This window comes from Leucopleurus acutus (genome assembly GCF_964270905.1).
Source record: "Leucopleurus acutus genome assembly, chromosome: 9".
NCBI classification, from domain to species: Eukaryota; Metazoa; Chordata; class Mammalia; order Artiodactyla; family Delphinidae; genus Leucopleurus; species Leucopleurus acutus.
In genome coordinates, this window is record NC_139144.1 from 18789938 (window position 1) to 18808488 (window position 18551).

An 18551-nucleotide genomic window follows, 5' to 3' on the forward strand; every position below is an offset into this window, starting at 1 on the left:
AAAGTATCTGATGCATTGGGCCAATGCCCCGTTGTCCCGTGTTGTAAATTTTAAGACTCTATCAGCAGAAATGAAAGTAAAGCTTAGGAGCAATTTTAGGCTACAGAGCTAAAAGGGGAGGACAGGTGGACTAATGAATCTTTTGGGGTCCACTTCAGCAAGAGCCCACTTAGTGATTAATGAAAACACTGATAGAGAAGATTGAATGACTCTTGGTTTATCAAGTTATTAGAGAATGTAATTGACAGCCCCGCTTCCGTAATAAGCATAGGCCTATAAACCCAGAAAAAGGAAGAAAAGATCAAATAAGAGACATTGGTCTAGAAGTAACTTCTATTAAGAAAGAATAATTTGCCTCAGCATCCCAATACTAAGCTCCTTTATCTTCCCGCCACTGTATTATATTGGTAATTATATTGGTAAACTGTAAAACTAAGACCCAGAATGTTGTAGATTGTAACTGTGCTTCCAAACTTGGTTGAAAAGTCAGGCCCTGGATTGTGGTTATTCTGTCATGTTAAATCGATTTTAGTAACTTGGATTTCACCTAAATGGTGGGAAATTTCAGATAGCATTTTCCTCTCCAAAGATAAACACATGTCTCTAATTGTCTTATAATGATAATGAGAATTGGAGTGCTTTGATAAGCTCTTTCCCACCTGAATGGAATTTTCTGATTTTGAGACTAATTGCTGTGGGAACCAGATGGTATTGCAATAGTTTAGATTACTGTGTGTTCAGTGGCTTCCGGCAATCATGCAACCGCATTTTTAAATTTCTCCGCCTGCACACTTCTTCCTGAGACATCAGTCTGCCAACAAATCCATCACAAAACAGATGTTCTTGTTAAACTGATGAGAAGGGAATAACCTTTCTTCGAGAGACTGTCACATTATGTTAACCTTTATTATTACGTGCATCTAGATCATGCAGCGGGGGTAAGCTTAAGCCATTTTTATTTGTCATGCCTTTCTATAAAGAGAAAAAAACAAGTTGTCTAATTGCAAAGGAAACCTTGCTTCTTTGATCACACTTTTCATATTCTTGGTGACCTTCGTAGATCTCTTAAAAATCACCAACTTGAGAATCAAGTTTGTGAAACTACATACTTTGGGAGATAACCTTTTGGATTCCAGAATGGAAATCAGAGAAAAGTACTATTACGCGGTTTACGATATGGTGATTCGAGGAAACTGCTTCTGCTATGGCCACGCCAGCGAGTGTGCCCCGGTGGATGGATTCCACACAGAAGGAGACGGAATGGTAAGTACACGTTCCAGGCAGCTTCCTCCTTCATACGGGTGATTCTAAAAAGCAGATGAAAGCTAGTATTACCTTTTTATTTGGGGTCTTATTTTTCCACACCGCTATTTAGTCCTTTGTACCATTCCAGTGGTTGATTTTTTTTTTTTTTTTCCTTTTCTGTTTGCTGATTTTCTTGGACTACGAGAATGTAAAGAATACTCATTTCATAGACACCGAATTTTTGGAAATTGTCCCTGTGGGCTGCTGCCACAGTAGATATTTTAGTCAGTAAGGATTAAAAAGTTTTCTACGTGACAGTCACATCTTCCTTTACTTGAGGGAATATTAAAAACCACAAGCATTCCAGCCTGCATGCCAGAAGGCATAAATTGACCTCAGCCCAGAGAACCTGGAAATTTGAACCTAGAACCATGGACACCCTTTAGGAGTCAACTGGACTTTGTTTCTTGATCTTCTAGTTTCATTCTTTTCCTACTTTTATGCTGTGTTTTCAAATTATGTAATTTTAAAAATAGGGGACTTGGGTAACTTGCCAAATGGGTAACGTTAGGATATTTTACCAGTTTCTAAGTGAATTGTTGATTCTTGTTAGAAGAGACCAGCGTTTAAGTGATTTGCCAAAGGGGGCCCTATGTAAGTACATGGCAGATGCGAGTTGAAATCTTGCTCTCCTGACTGCACCAGGGCCTCCACTGGACTGTGGGCCTCGCTTCCTTTTTTTTTTAATTAAATAAACATATTTATTTATTTTTTTTTGAATTTTATTGTGTTTATTTTTTTATACAGCAGGTTCTTACTAGTTATCCATTTTATACATATTAGTGTATACATGTCAATCCCAATCTCCCAATTCATCACACCACCAGCTCACCCCCCTGCCACTTTCCCCCCTTGGTGTCCATACATTTGTTCTCTGCATCTGTGTCTCTTTCTGCCCTGCAAACCGGTTCATCTGTACCATTTTTCTAGGTTCCACATATATGCGTTAATATACGATATTTGTTTTTCTCTTTCTGATTTACTTCGCTCTGTATGACAGTCTCTAGATCCATCCATGTCTCTACAAATGACTCAGTTTCGTTCCTTTTTATGGCTGAGTAATATTCCATTGTATGTATGTACCACATCTTCTTTATCCATTCGTCTGTCGATGGGCATTTAGGTTGCTTCCATGACCTGGCTATTGTAAATAGTGCTGCAGTGAACATTGGGGTGCATGTGTCTTATTGAATTATGGTTTTCTCTGGGTATATGCCCAGTCATGGGATTGCTGGGTCATATGGTAATTCTATTTTTAGTTTTTTAAGGAACCTCCATACTGTTCTCCCTAGTGGCTGTATCCATTTACATTCCCACAAACAGTGCAAGAGGGTTCCCTTTCCTCCACACCCTCTCCATCATTTGTTGTTTGTAGATTTTCTGATGATGCCCATTCTAACTGGTGTGAGGTGATACCTCATTGTAGTTTTGATTTGCATTTCTCTAATAATTAGTGATGTTGAGCAACTTTTCATGTGCTTCTTGGCCATCTGTATGCTTTGGAGAACTGTCTATTTAGGTCTTCTGCCCATTGTTTGATTGGCTTGTTTTTTAATATTGAGCTGCATGAGCTGTTTATATATTTTGGAGATTAATCCTTTGTCCGTTGATTCACTTGCAAATGTTTTCTCCCATTCTGAGGGTTGTCTTTTTGTCTTGTTTGTAGTTTCCTTTGCTTTGCAAAAGCTTTTAAGTTTCATTAGGTCCCATTTGTTTATTTGTTTTTATTTCCATTACTCTAAGAGGTGGATCAAAAAAGATCTTGGTGTGATTTATGTCAAAGAGTGTTATTCCTGTTTTCCTCTAAGAGTTTTAGAGTGTCCAGTGTTACATTTAGGTCTGTAATCCATTTTGAGATTTATTTTTGTGTATGATGTTAGGGAGTATTCTAATTTCATTCTTTTATATGTAGCTGCCCAGTTTTCCCAGCACCACTATTGAAGAGGCTGTCTTTTCTCCATTGTATATCCTTGCCTCCTTTGTCATAGATTAATTGACCATAGGTACGTGGGTTTATTTCTGGGCTCTCTATCCTGTTCCATTGATCTGTATTTCTGTTTTTGTGCCAATACCATATTGTCTTGATTACTGTAGCTTTGTAGTATAGTCTGAAGTCAGAGAGCCTGATTCCTACAGTTCCCTTTTTTTCCCTCAAGACTACTTTGGCTAGTCATTGTCTTGTGTCTCCATACAAATTTTAAGATTTTTTGTTCTAGTTCCTTAAAAAATGCCATTGTTGGGCTTCCCTGGTGGCACAGTGGTTGAGAGTCCGCCTGCCGATGCAGGGGACGCGGGTTCGTGCCCCGGTCCAGGAGGATCCCACATGCCGCGGAGCGGCCAGGCCCGTGGGCCATGGCCACTGAGCCCGTGCGTCCGGAGCCTGTGCTCCGCAATGGGAGAGGCCACAACAGTGAGAGGCCCGCGTACCGCCAGAAAAAAAAAAAAAAAAAAAAAAAAATGCCATTGTTAATTTGATAGGGATTGCATTGAATCTGTAGATTGCTTTGGGTAGTAGAGTCATTTTCACAATATTGATTCTTCCAATCCAAGAACATGGTGTATCTCTCTATCTGTTGGTATTGTCTTTAATTTCTTTCATCAGTGTCTTATAGTTTTCTGCATATAGGTCTTTTGTCTCCCTAGGTAGGTTTATTCCTAGGTATTTTATTCTTTTCGTTGCAGTGGTAAATGGCAGTGTTTCCTTAATTTCTGTTTCAGATTTTTCATCATTAGTATATAGGAACGCAAGAGATTTCTGTGCATTAATTTTTTAACCTGCAACTTTACCACATTCATTGATTAGCTCTAGTAGTTTTCTGGTGGCATCTTTAGGATTCTCTATGTATAGTATCATGTCATGTGCAAACAGTGACAATTTTACTTCTTCTTTTCCAATTTGTATTCTTTTTATTTTTCTTCTGTGATTGCCGTGGCTAGGACTTTCAAAACTATGTTGAATAATAGTGGTGAGAGTGGACATCCTTGTCTTGTTCCTGATCTTAGAAGAAACGCTTTCAGTTTTTCACCATTGAGAATGATGTTTGCTATGGGTTTGTCGTATATGGCCTTTATTATGTTGAGGTAGGTTCCCTCTGTGCCCACTTTCTGGAGAGTTTTTATCATAAATGGGTGTTGAATCTTGTCAAAAGCTTTTTCTGTATCTGTTGAGATGATCGTATGGTTTTTATTCTTCCATTTGTTAATATGGTGTATCACATTGATTGATTTGCATATATTGATGAATCCTTGCATCCCTGGGATAAATCCCACTTGACTCTGCACTGGGGCCTCCACTGGGCTGTGGGCCTTGCTTCTTGATGAAAGGTGTGCCTTGCTTAGTTGATGTTGGCCTTTTCAAAAATTGTTAGTCCTCATCTAAGAAGGTGAAGGGGCAGGACTGACTTGTATTCAACAGTCTAAAACTTCTGCCTTCCCTTTACTCTATTTAGAACCTTTATTGCACAGATAAAGTTGAATTTTTAACAGAGCCTGAAGGGAGAATATGTCCTTCTAATCTTTTTGCTCCGTCTTTCAGAGAGTGCCAGGTAGATGATATTTACTTCTCAGAGTAACAGATCCTGCGTGTAGCTAACCTCATGTAGTCATGTCACTACCATGCGTCTCACAGTATGTTGTACTGTTGATTCAGATGCCATAGGGTCCTGTGGTATGGGCTTTGGGACTGGTTTAAGTCTATGAAAACCACCTTATAATGGGAGGAATTTAGTCTTCTGCTAACTGCACTCTTGTCAAGGTGGGTTCAGGGTGGACCTGTCTGTCCTGTTTCTGAATTCCATCCTGTAGAAACTAGTGTTACGGTGAGGGATCCGTGAACGTGCATATTTGCTCGACGGAAAGAATTGATTTATCATTTATGTGCCTCAGGGGCTCAAGTGTGACTGGTGGTGTGGTGTAAAAGAGCACATCGTGGTCCCTTCCTGAAGCGAAATAATCTGTATCTTTTTCTGGCATTTTATATTTCTTTCCTTAAAAATGTAAATGTGGTAACTGATTAATTAAAATTTCATTTTGGGTTGAAAAAACATTTTTAAGTGCTGAGCCGGAAGTCAAAAACCAGACAAAGCAAGCAGAGAAAACCTGTCTTTTGTATGGCATGGGGTAAAGCTTGCAGTAAATTGAGTTGGTTCCCGGTGGTGTGTACACATTTAGTTCTCCATTATAACTTTTGTTGGTTTCTATTATAATAGATTTCTTTTAACTGTTAAGTAACTAGTTTGTTTTTTAAAAAAATTTTTAAGTGACTAATTTTGTTCTTCTGTGTTTTTTCTCATCAGTACTTCAATAAGAATATTTATCGAGTACCCATTATATAGCAGGAACTGTTCCTAGAGTTGGGAATTACGGCCATCAATAAGACAGGACTCACCGGGGGGAAGGGGCAAAATAAAAACAAAGAAACCCTCATTGTGGTGCGCTACAGATGAGGATTAGTATCCGAAGGGGTTGATATTTTCCATTGATTGTGGGAAAGGTCTGGCCGTTAGTATATCTCTTCCTTTGCTTTTTTCTGTTTTTGTAACTTTCAAGGTTCACGGACACTGCATGTGCAGGCATAACACCAAGGGCTTAAACTGTGAACAGTGCATGGATTTCTACCATGATTTACCTTGGAGACCCGCCGAAGGTCGAAACAGCAATGCCTGTAAAAGTAAGTCTCCGGCTTACGTTCTGAATCAGTTCAGAGCCCGGTGTCCATTTTTGGAGTGGAGATGCTGTAACAGTACACTGGTCTGCAAAAGGAAGAAAAGTTACTACCCTTTTCCCAGCCTCACCCTGGTAATCCCAGGAAGCCACTATCCAGTCTGTTAAATTAATCAATTAGTATTTGAGCAGCACCTATGTGTTTGGCAGATTTAGTAGAAGACAGATGCCATCCCTGACACTGTACCTGTTTTTAAGGCAAGATGACCATGAGCGAACAGTGAATGAAAACAGTCGTGTGGTGGATCAGTAAGGTCTAAAAGAGATGGAGTATTTGTCAGCCTTGTTTCTGTGCCAGCCCAGCTGCAGCCTGTGGCATCTTTCCATCCACCCATCCCTCCCGGTGCTATTCTCTGGGCAGAGGGGTAGTTTGAAACACCACCACCCTGCCCCCCCCCACACACAGTGATTCTGATAGACTGTCATCTCTGCCAGGCGTGCTGTCTCTGCCCCCACTGAGGACTGTTCTAGGAGCTCAGAAAACAGCGAGGGCTGGAGTGGTCAAGGTTTTGTTAGTAAGGACGACCAGCTGGCCCTTAACAAATAGTTAGGATTGTTTAGGTAAAGAGAAGAAAGTGCAGGGGGCGGGGAGGGGGGAGGTGGAAGGGAGTTCAGATAAGGAGAACACAAAACACAAGACTCTAAGGGCATTCTCACGACACCAGGGTTTAATTCATGATTCTGGGCTTTAATTGAACCAACGTATCCAGGGCACGACGACACAGTCCCTCCCTACAGGACGGATGAGGCCAGTGTGTAGAGCCCCGTGAGGGCCCCAGTGACAGAAGCTTCACTGTGAGAAGACAAGAGTCGTCGATGGGGGTTGTTGAGCGTGAGAGAGCGATGGTTAAAGCTGGGTTGGACCAAGAGAACTCCGCCGAATGGGCTAGAGGAGGGACAGAATGACCCAAGAAGGCCGGCTGGACGGCTGTTAAGGGTCTGATTAACAGAACCTGGCCCGGTGTGGTGGTGGGAACGACGAGCAAGGGAATCTGGCCTTCATACCATGTTCCTCAAAGCCGGCAGCCCAGACAGTCTTCCCCAGGAACATACCGCCTAGAAAACCCTCTGGAGGGACGTATTCCCGTCCCACCCTGAGCATGGCCCAAGCGCTTCTCCATGCAGTGTGGCCTTCCTGTGAGTGAGCCTGCCAGGGGAATTCCCCCAGCACTTTTCAACTTTTTATAGCCCATTCTCTTCCAAAGAGGGCAGGTGAGGTTATTTCATAAAGGTCACACTCGGAAGGTTTCCAGCATGGCTTAGGATTTAAACTGATGTCGTAAGCAGATGTGTCCTTTTCACCGCCAGCACCTTCTTGTTAATTGCCATTTCACCTGAACTTCGTCCCCAGTTTCCAAAATGAGCTTCCTTCCCACCAACCCCATCCTCCCCCGGTAAGTAGATTGAAAAGGCTTTTCCTGCCGTCGGTCTTGTCTTGCAGAATGTAACTGCAACGAACATTCCAGTTCTTGCCACTTCGACATGGCGGTCTACTTGGCCACTGGCAACGTCAGCGGAGGGGTGTGTGACGAGTGTCAGCACAACACGATGGGGCGCAACTGCGAGCAGTGCAAACCGTTTTATTACCAGCACCCGGAGAGAGACATCCGGGATCCTAATCTCTGTGAACGTATGTGGGGAGAGGTCACGAGGGGGGACCTGTTTAGGTCAGCTTTCAGCTTGAATAGTCTGGTGGTCACAGTCCTTCTCTTGGGACTCAGACCCAGCCTTATTTTAGCTGCTGTATAGGATGCTGGGGGTAGAATTTACTTAGTAGTCCAGCCTTTTTGAGTCTATTTTTGTGACATTTGGAGGGATGAAGGGAATACGTGTCTTTCTACATAAACACACACATTGTGTTACCTCATGCTTCTGATTCTCCTTAGAATGTACCTGTGACCCAGCTGGTTCTCAGAACAAGGGAGTCTGTGACAGTTACACGGATTTTTCTGCCGGTCTCATTGCTGGTCAGTGTCGGTGTAAATTACACGTGGAAGGAGAACATTGTGATATCTGCAAAGAAGGCTTCTATGGTTTAAGCACTGAAGATCCATTTGGTTGTAAATGTAAGTATATGTGTTCAAAAAGTTTGGGAGTTCTCATGTGCACGTAATTCCCATTTTACTTTGCAATTCTTAATCCATTCGACTACTACAGACTCACTTGGTTTGTGTTTCTTTACTTCATTTTATCTTTAATGAAGCTTGTACTTGCAGTCCTCTGGGAACGATTCCTGGCAGGAATCCTTGTGATTCTGAGACTGGTTACTGCTACTGTAAGCGTCTGGTGACAGGACAGCATTGTGACCAGTGTCTGGTAGGTAAATCGTAATTACATGGGATGGGTGGTTTGTGAATATGACATTTCAATAGAGAACGATTTTCACAGTTGTAGGTCCTACCATCACGCTTTTATGTAAATATTAATATTAAAAGACACGAGTAGACCATTCACAAAAGAGGAATTACTAATTTTGGCAAGATATTCACCATCGCTGTTAGAGTTGCAGAATAAAACCACAGTGAAGTACCATCTTTACAGACAAAATTAACAAAAGTTTTCTAAAAAAAGAAGGAATGCTGACTGTTAAGTGAGGACATAGTGAGGGCCAGGTACTCGTGTGCTACTGATGGAAATACAGACTAGTTCATACTTTGTGAAAAGTGTTTTGCAGATGTGTATCCATAGGCTGTAGAAATGTGCATCCCCTTTGACCCAGTAATCCCACTTCTGGGAATCTATCCTAATGAAATAATCAGAAAGTTGGACAAAGATGTATTCACCAGAAGACTCATTGCATCTTTTATTAATCATAACAAAAATAACTTGGAAGCAACAGTAGGGAAAATAGTTAAATAAATTTGGGTGTTTCTATGCAGTGTGATGTTTGGTTGCCATTGAAAATGATGATAACATGAGGAAATGCTTATGCTGGTGTAAAAAAAGTATATAAAAGAACACAGGATGTGAGTAGTTTCTTGACTAGGGAAAAATTCATCGAGAAAAACAAAATCTGGAAGGAAATAGACCAAAAAGTTGACTGTAGTGATTATGGGTAGAGTAATTATGAGTGTAATTTTTAAAAATTATATTTTATATCTTTTAAAACATTTTTGTGATTGCTTTCATATTACTGTCTCACTGCCAGAGTAATTCCAGTGAAGAAAATTGGCATGTTTGCTGCTAGCTCATGTTAATTCTTGGATGAAGGCTATTTGCAGGGCAAAGAAACTGCTGTGATCTGGGGTTACCATGTGGGTATGTGCAACCCTCTCTGACCCCAGTGACCCACAGCTTGGGTTCTTTATGCTAGACTACTCCTACTCACACCTATTGTAGGCTTTCTCCTTCCACGGTGCAGATAAACGTTTGGTGGAACGTCCAAAACACGCCATAACTTGTCTCTTGCTGAGTCTATTGTGTAATTACAGGAACCCCCCTTTAGATGTTTAATCTTTTGTTCTGCAGCCAGAGCACTGGGGCTTAAGCAATGACTTGGATGGATGTCGACCTTGTGACTGTGACCTTGGGGGAGCCTTAAACAATAGGTGAGTGGAGCTGCTCTGACACTCTTGCGCTCAGTCACCCCTAGGGTCCTTGCGACCTCTAGGACGAGGGTGACTTTCGGTGTCTCCTAAGAAGATAGGCAGAGTGCATTCACCTTTGCTTTGAATGCCCGATAATCACTTTTACCTGCGCTCTCAAAGTTTTCAAAGGTTTGTTCATTCCAAGAGTTAGCTTTGAAGCCTTCTCTAGTCTTTATGTTTCTTGGGTTTTTTATTTTGTTTTTTCATGTTTCTTTAGTTTTTGTCTTTTTTTTTTAATTGAAGTATAGTTGAGTTACAATATTGTGTTATTTTCAGGTGTTCAGCACAATGTTTCAGTCATATATATATATTCAGTTCTATATGTGTATATTCAGTTGTATATATATGTTCTTCAGATTCTCTTCCCTTATAGTTTATTATAAAATATTGAGTATAGTTCCATGTGTTATATAGTTGGTCCTTGTTGGTTATTGTTTCTTGGTTTTTAATAGTGTTATTTGTTTTGTATTTTACTTTTCAGTATTTTTTAAATTATGGAAACAGTGTATGGCCGTGGTTTAAAAAAAAAATTCAAACAGTTCAGACAGGTATCCTGCCTTTTTCCCCACCACGTTCCATTGCCTTGAAGCACCACCGTTAAGTTTCTTGTGTCTCTAGAAATTAATAATAGTGCTCAAAATACCTGTAAAAATGAGTTTTTTTCTTCCTCTCATTTCTTTTGAAATCATCTTAGGTGTTACTTTTTAAACAAGACAAGTACAAAGGAATATAGTCCATGATTTCCTACTTAGCTTAACAGACATTTTTTATAAATCAAAGTAATGTATGTATGTACATTACTCTGCAACTGGTTTTTTTAATCTAGAGTTTTTTTTTTATATCAGCATCTATTCATCTACCTCTTTTTGTGTGTTCCATCATGTGATAGTGCCATGATTTATTGATTTCCTTTTTTGGGGTTTTTTTCTTTTCAAAAATGTTGCAGTGAATATCCTTATTGGTAATCTCGATGAATGTTTGTAGACATATCTATAGATTGGGTTCCCGGCGATGGAAGTGCCACGTCAAAGTACATGTGCATTTTCTCTTTTACTAGAGGATGTCAGATTGTTCTCCAGACATATGGTGCTAGTCTGTTTTCCTCCCAACCAGTTACAAATACCTTCTTCCCCAACCCCCCGCCAGCAGCCGGTATCATCAAAACTTTTATTTTCACCAGTTTAAAAGATGGAAAATGCAGTCCCATTTTCATTTGTGTGAAGGCTCTTCACTTCATTCTTCACTATTTCATTTTTTCCAGCTTGCGGGTACATTAATGAAAATTACATACAATAATTTTAGTGACTTAATTAAATATGTTGGTATTCCTTGAATTGGTGGAGACATGACCCTCTCCTCAAAATGATCAAAGTACACATTTCGGCAAGATGTTCAGTTTGTGGGAGTTGGATTAATTACCTTTGAGTCGTCTCTGTGTGTTACTGGATGAGATTCAGAACATCTGGTAAAAATAGCATAAGTGACTGTTGGGAGGGTAGACAGATGTTTCCTTGTGGCCCAGGATCTTCCCCGGGAGAACGTGCTGAATTCATTGAGTAAGCCTCATGGGTTCAAAAACTGACTCTCTTACAGGAAGATTTCCCAACACTGTAGTAGTCTGCTTGGGCAGGAATGAGATTTTAGGCAGCAAGAACATGTTCTTTTTGGCCTCCGTATTTGGGTTTGTTCTGTTCCAGATTGTGCAGTAAACTTGGGACAGCATGTCGCCTCCGGAACTCCAGGGTGAATGCCTGTTCTTAGAAAACCTCCAGAGGGGAGGACGCAAGGATAGTTCCATAAAGGAGGAAAGCAAGACCAGCTGCTCTCTCTGCTGATGAAATCACTTCCCTGACTTCCCTTGGTGACCCCCAGAACACAAGCTGATGATTCCTTTAGTAACTGATTCCTCAATTCAAAGCTCTGGGCACTCCGAAAATGCTTCTCGATTAGAGGAAAGTGGCATACGTAACTCTCCAAATTATGTCCTAAACTCAGGAATGTCCTGTGTTCCTTTACACTAAACGGTTTTTTGTTGCTTACACTCCCTTACTCTCTCTCGCTCGTCCACACGTGCTTCCTGTCTCTAAATGCACCCACGCACAGCCCCTGGCCTGCCCCTAATCTCTCCTGCAAAAAATGTGCAAAAGCCAGAATGTGCTAGTCAAGAGAGTTTGTGAAACAAAACATTTTAGTGAAGCTTTTTTTTTTTCAATTTTGATTGGAGTAGAGCTGCTTTACAATGTTTTGTTAGTTTCTGCTGTACAGCAAAGTGAATCAGTTATACATGTATACGTATATCCTTCAGTGAAGATTTTAAAGTGGATAATTTGTTCTTTTGAGCATGATGGATGAAATAGATGCCTTATCTTTTGGCATCATTGGTGGGGGAAGAAAAGAAACTTTCAAGATGCCTCTAGTCTTGTGACTCTTCAGTGTTTTATAGTCATCCTTTTCAAGGTTGTTTTTCCCCACAGGACTTTAAGAGTCCCAAAGAGGTGACAGAGGCTGTGTCTTCTAAAGCACCAGTTCTTCTAGAATGCTTGGGGCATAGCAGATGCTCAGGATCGTCCTTGCTGAATGATTGATTTGTTGCAGACAGTCATAAATATCTTCCTCCTGACAGTATTATTGTACTTTGCTTTGCCTCAGACACATGTTGAATAAATGTTGACCGAGTAAAAGAATTTGACAAAAAAAAGATTTTTATGATACAAAAATTAAACATGCCCCCTCGGGAGAGGCAATCTCTAAATCAATCCCAAAACATTCCTTATTTACTTTGGCTAGGGCTAGATTAAGTGTAAAGTCATTAAGTGGAAAAAGTTTTTAAATGTTTTGTTTAATGAGCTGAGTGGCTTTTGGTAGAACAATTAAAGTGTGTAATCCATGCCTGTTATATTGACAGCTAGTCTGAACTTCGGAATATTTTAAAGTAAGACCTAATTGATTTAAATAATGTGACTCAAACCAGGTTAATAACGTTTTGCCTAGTAGATAACCTGTTTTTTTTTTTTTAATTTATTTATTTTGGCGCATCGGGTCTTAGTTGTGGCATGCGAGATCTTCGTTGAGGCAGGCGGGATCTTTTGTTGAGGCGCGCGGGCTTCTCTCTAGTTGTGACGTGCGGGTTTTCTCTTCTCTGGTTGTGGCACGAGGGTTCCAGAATGCTTGGGCTCTGTAGTGTGCGGCACGCAAGCTCTCTAGTTCAGGTGTGCGAGCTCAGTAGTTGTGGTCATGGCATGTGAGATCTTAGTTCTCCGACCAGGGATCAAACCCGCATCCCCTGCATTGCAAGGCGTTTCCGCTGGACCAGTGGGGAAGTCCCCTAACCTGCTTTAATGAATAAATAAGAGTGGTTGCTAAGTAAATGCTGCTTGCAACTGTTTAAAACGTTGAAAAATAGAAACAGTCTGATAGCATCCTTCAAAATTATTTCATCAGTTAAATTTAGGACTTTGCTATCTGGCTTGAAGCCCACCACTTTCTTCTGAAGATCTCTTCTTTCTCCTTCTTAGACTGAAGGCCCCAATCCTCCCTCAATGTGAAAACACATTACTTCTGCATCTTTGTTAGCACTCATTCTGCTTTGTGTTATAGCTGTTTGTCTTTGAAAGGTCTCTTTGGACAGGGATTTTGTCTTAGCTGTTTTTGCATATTCTTTTGTCCGCAGCCCATTGATAGGTGCTCAGTAAATGAGCTGAAATTTATTGTACTTCGAAACCAGAGCAGAACTTAATAGATATTTTCATCAATGTATGGGATAACTGTGGTGTATCTAACTCTTTGTTAATTGCTGTGGCAGCTGGACATAAAGAGATTATCGAACATAGCTCCTACCCTTTAAGAACCTATTCTAGTTGTAGGGGAATTGGCGGTGGGGGTTGGGTAGAGGGGTGGTGGGAAAGCTGCTCTGGATAGAAGGGATGGTGCTCACTGCTCATCACTGGGGAACCAGCTCTTATTTGTAATCAGTATCTTGGAGGAGATTTCAGCGTTGAACAGAGTAGTGGTCCTTATGAATGATGATTTTTATCCTTTAATGTTTTTCTTTTGCTTTATTTCTTAGTAGTAAAGTTGAGATTGTACAGTATTCTCCCTGCTCATCACTGTTTAAATGAAAGGGTTTTCCTTCCAAGAGTTGCCAGTTGCTACATTTATGAGAAAACTGTGCTTTTGAGAAACGATCTTTTTATAAAATTTATTTTATTGACGTATAGTTGATCTACAATGTTGTATTTCTGATGTACAGCAAAGTGATTCAGTTACACATTTCTATACATTCATGTTCTTTTCCATTATGGTTTATCACAGTAGATTGAATATAATTCCCTGTGCTATACAGTAAAACATTGTTGTTTATCCATCCTATACATAATAGTTTGCATCTGCTCAACCTAAACTTCTAATCCATCACTCCCCCTCCCCGCCCCCGGCAACCACAAGTCTGTTCTCTGTCTGTGTGTCTGTTTCTGTTTTGTAGATAAGTTTATTTGTGTAATATTTTAGATTCCACATATAAGTGACATCGTATGATTTTTGTCTTCCTCTGTCTGACTTACTTCACTTAGTATGATAATCTCTAGGTCCATCCATGTTGCTGTATATGGCATTATTTCATTCTTTTTTTATGGCTGAGTAGTATTCCATTGTGTATACATGTACCACATCTTCTTTATTCATTCATCTGCCAATGGACATTTAGGTTGTTTCCATGTTTTGGCTATTGTAAATAGTGCTGCTATGAACGTGGGGGTGCATGTATCTTTTCTTTTTTTTTTCTTTTTAAGAATCAATTTTATTTTTTGGCTACGTTGGGTCTGTGTTGCTGCACGCGGGCTTTCTCTAGTTGTGACGAGCAGGGGCTACTCTTTGTTGTGGTGCGCGGGCTTCTCACTGCGGTGGCTTCTCTTGTTGCAGAGCACGGGCTCTAGGCGTGCGGTCTTCAGTAGTTGTGGCTCGCGGGCTCTAGAGCGCAGGCTCAGTAGTGGTGGCGCACAGGCTTAGCTGCTCCACGGCATGTGGAATCTTCCCGGACCAGGGATCGAACTCGTGTTTCCTGCATTGGCAGGCGGATTCTTTACCACTGCATCACCAGGGAAGTCCCCATGTATCTTTTTGAATTATGGTTTTCTCTGGATATACGCCCAGGAGTGGGATTGGATTGCTTGATCATATAGCAACTCTATTTTTAGTTTTTTAAGGAACCTCCATACTTTTCTCCACAGTGGCTGCACCAACTTACATTCCCACCAACAGTGTAGGAGGGGTCCCTTTTGAGAAATAATCTTGGCCTTTACCCTTTGAGGAAAAAAATAGGGCCTGTGTTAGGTTTCTGTTGCTGCCATAACAAGTTACCACCACTTAGTGGCCTAAAGGCAACTTAAATTTATTATCTTAACAGTCCTGTATGTCAGACACCATCTCGGGGACTAAAATCAAGGTGTCGGTAGGGCCACGTTTCCACCTGAAGGTTCTGGGGACTTTTTCAGTTTGGTTGTAGGATGCAGTTCCTGTCTTCCTGCTGGCTGTCAGCTGAGGGCTGTTCCCAGCTTCTAGAAACTGCCCACGTTCCTTGCCTCTTTCTTTCACCTTCACAACCAACAATGGTGGGTCAGATCATCCTCGTGCCACAGCTCTGACCCACTCCTCTGCTTTCCTCTGCTGCTTCTGAAGATTCATGTCATTCGCTTGGGCCCACCTGGGTAACCCAGGATAATCCCCCATCTCAAGGTCCTTAACCTTGATCTCATTAGGAAAGTCCTTTGTGCCACATGAGGTAACATATCCGCAGGTTCCAGGGCTGAGGATGTGGACATCTTTGGGAGTCATTATGCTGCCTGCCACGGGCCCTGATATATTGTGTTTTATGTCTTTATTCTACCTAACTGATCCAATGAATTGCATCTGTATCTAGTTACAGGGAAATTGGTGGGGGGAACATACAGCATTGTCAGATGTACCATTTCTATCTGGTGTCCCCTCATCTCCTCAGGTGAGCAGTGTCTTCCTCTCACCTGCCGTTCTTTGCTCTTAGCTCTGTGTGGGCACTGCCTGCATTTTGATTGGTTGTACTGGTCAATTGCTTTACTGTTTATCCCCCTTGGTTAGACTGGAAGTGCTTTAGGGCAGGAACTATATTTTTCTCCCATTTTTCTTTCTCCATATCATTTCACTGGAAATATTGGACTTAACAAGGAAGGTAGGATTGGTTCAGAAGAGAGTTGACAGGGACTTCCCTGGCAGTCCAGGGGTTAAAACTCTGCACTTCCACTGCCGGGGTCACAGGTTTGATCCCTGGTTGGGGAACTAAGATCCCGCATGCCGCGAGGTGCAGCCAGAAAAAGAAATAAAGAGCTGACGTGACTGAAATGGGAGAGTCTGGACGCCAGGAAGCACGGCTGCGAAGGCTAATATCTGCTCGGTAAATATTTGTGGAAGAGTATGAGTGTGGCTCAGCTAAAGCCAAGGGTGGACGCCCGAAAGAGAAGCAGTTGTTTTCAGAGGAGGGGCTATAGAGGCTGCGGGAAACCAGGCAGAGGCTTCGTGACTTGATAGAAGAAGAAACAGTTGTGGGTTTGGGGGAAGGCGGGGCTTTGGGAAGGTTGGTTTGGCCGTGTAGCTGGATGATCTGGGCAGCGGGGAGAGAGAGGAACTGGAGAGATCAGCTCGGGAGGTGTAGAACGATGACACGTGGGACTAGGGTAGCCGCAGTGACAATGAGAGGAAAAAGCCGAGTCGAGAACCGTCTTGAAATAACACGTGTTATATTGAGGATAAAGGGAAGATAACGTCTCACCTACATCAGAGGAATTTTTTTTAAATTGAAGTATAGTTGATTTACTATGTGTTTTATATATACACACACACACACACACACACACACACACACTCTTTTTTATATTCTTTTCTGTCATGGTTTATCACAGGAGATTGCATAGAGTTCCCCGTGCTCTACAGCAGGACCTGTTGTTTATCCATTCTCTGTATAATAGTTTGCATCTGCTAATGCCAACCTCCCAATCCATCCCTTCCCCCTCTCCCCCTTGGCAAGCACAAGTCTGTTCTACATCAGAGTAATTTTAAATCTGCTGACGGAAATAGCAGAGCTGAAGATAAGTCTGTGTGAGGTGGCGAACAGTTTGGGACAGGATGAATTAGAGGTGATGGCTGGGCAAACCATGGAAACGTCCCATTCACGGCTGGAGGGGTACAACCAGAGCACAGTTGCGAGTCAGAAGTAAGAGCTGTAGGTGAGGGCCACCTGCACGGAGGCAGGTAAAGCCCCAAGAACGAGTTCACCAAAGGGGAGCAGGTGTTGAGTGGGGGCCACGCCTACGGGTGACAGGCGTTCAAGTGTGTGGACACAGGCGTGTGGCTGTGGAGCTGACATGAGGGGAATTCCCCGCACAGGGTCAGGTCCTCATGAGTTGTTCTTTCCAACTGTGCTGCGGGTAAAAGCCTCTTGGGAGTCTGCCCGCTGCCTCTATCCTTGCCTTCCTTGACTTGTTCCCTAGTATTGGATGGCATCGGGAAGAATCTGGGTGTTTTCTTCTTTGGTGGCTCACGTTTGAGACATCTGTTCCCTCAGTAAACATCTGCTGGGGAGGAAAGGGCTTTTCTTTTGTCCCTGTGATGTCATGTGTGACGCCTGAATTTTGGGAAATGGCTTTTGGTGGATTAGCTCGAAAGAGGTCTAGGTCCTAATTGGAACAAGCTTGCCTCCTCTGGGAATTGTCTACAGGATGTCGAGTGTGTTCTTACCCCTGTAGGATAAAAACTATTTACATGACATAAAGGAAGACTTCAGCTGGACCGTGACAGGGCTGTTTGGGGTGTTTTTAATAAAGCTCTGAGTGTTCAGTCTTGAGTTGTAACTTGCCTTAGATATTTGGTTTAAAATGAACTTTGGGATGAGAAAAAAAAAACTCTGGGAATAGGTTTAAAGTAACAATTCCAAATCACATCTTGACTTTAATGAGGTAAAAATGGATGTATGTAGTTCAGGGCTTTTTCTTTTTTGTTGTTGCAGTATAGTTGATTTACAGTGTTTCAGGTCTAGAGCGAAGTTGTCAATAATTGTCCAACAAGAGAGGAAGTGATCAATGTCTTAACAATAAAGATAGCAAACAACTGAGGCCTCAGAAGGCACCATTTGAGAGGAGGAGAGGGAGGGAACCACACAAGCCTTCATGAAGGGATGACAGTTGAAAAATCAGGAGGATTTGAAGACACAGCGCGTCAACTTTAATGAACACCTACTTTGTGATCAGCTTAGTTGATGTGTCACATACATCATTTCTCTTGCAAGGAGGCGGTGGCACGACGGAGAAGGTGGTTCCTTCTGTGGGTTGGGGAGTGATGGTCAGGAAACACCACAGCGGGAGGGATTTGTGAGCTGAATCTTGAAAGAACGGTGGGTAGATCTTTGCTGGGTAAATAAGGGATCAGGGCGTTCCAGGCTGCAGGAACAACACAAGCAAAGGCAAGGGGTCATGAGTCCCCCAGTGCATTGGAAAAACTCTTAAGTAGTTCAGTGTGGTTGGAGAGGCGAGGGCAGAGGCGAGGCTAGGAAGGTAGGGAAGCTGGTGGGGGCCTGGTGTGCCTCCCCAAGGCCATCGTGCCTGGAAGTGATGTGGTTAATGCATCTCATAAGCGTCATTCAGGTAGCTCTGGGGGGAGGTGGAAGTTCAGGTTGAGAAGTTGGAAGATTGGCAATAAGGATACCAATTAGAGGACTGTAACTGCTTTTACTGTGAGCGAGAGAGAGAAGAAAGGCATAGCCTAGTCAGTGCAAAGCGGGGAGAGGATACACAAGATGCTAGGAGGGGGCTTCCCTGGTGGCGCAGTGGTTGAGAGTCCGCCTGCCAATGCAGGGGACACGGGTTTGTGCCCCGGTCTGGGAAGATCCCACATGCCACGGAGCAGCTGGGCCCATGA

General features: G+C 42.2%; 1 protein-coding gene across 1 annotated transcript in view; it reads left to right on the plus strand.

Annotated features, from left to right (window-relative positions):
* LAMB1 (laminin subunit beta 1) overlaps positions 1–18551 on the plus strand; it is a 73736-nt gene that overhangs the window by 18485 nt on the left and 36700 nt on the right. Inside the window, exons 8-13 of the mRNA XM_082846877.1 lie at positions 1061–1263; positions 5854–5974; positions 7469–7657; positions 7914–8093; positions 8231–8343; positions 9496–9575. Coding sequence (XP_082703003.1) covers positions 1061–1263; positions 5854–5974; positions 7469–7657; positions 7914–8093; positions 8231–8343; positions 9496–9575 — 886 coding nt within the window. The remainder of the gene's footprint in view (positions 1–1060; positions 1264–5853; positions 5975–7468; positions 7658–7913; positions 8094–8230; positions 8344–9495; positions 9576–18551) is intronic.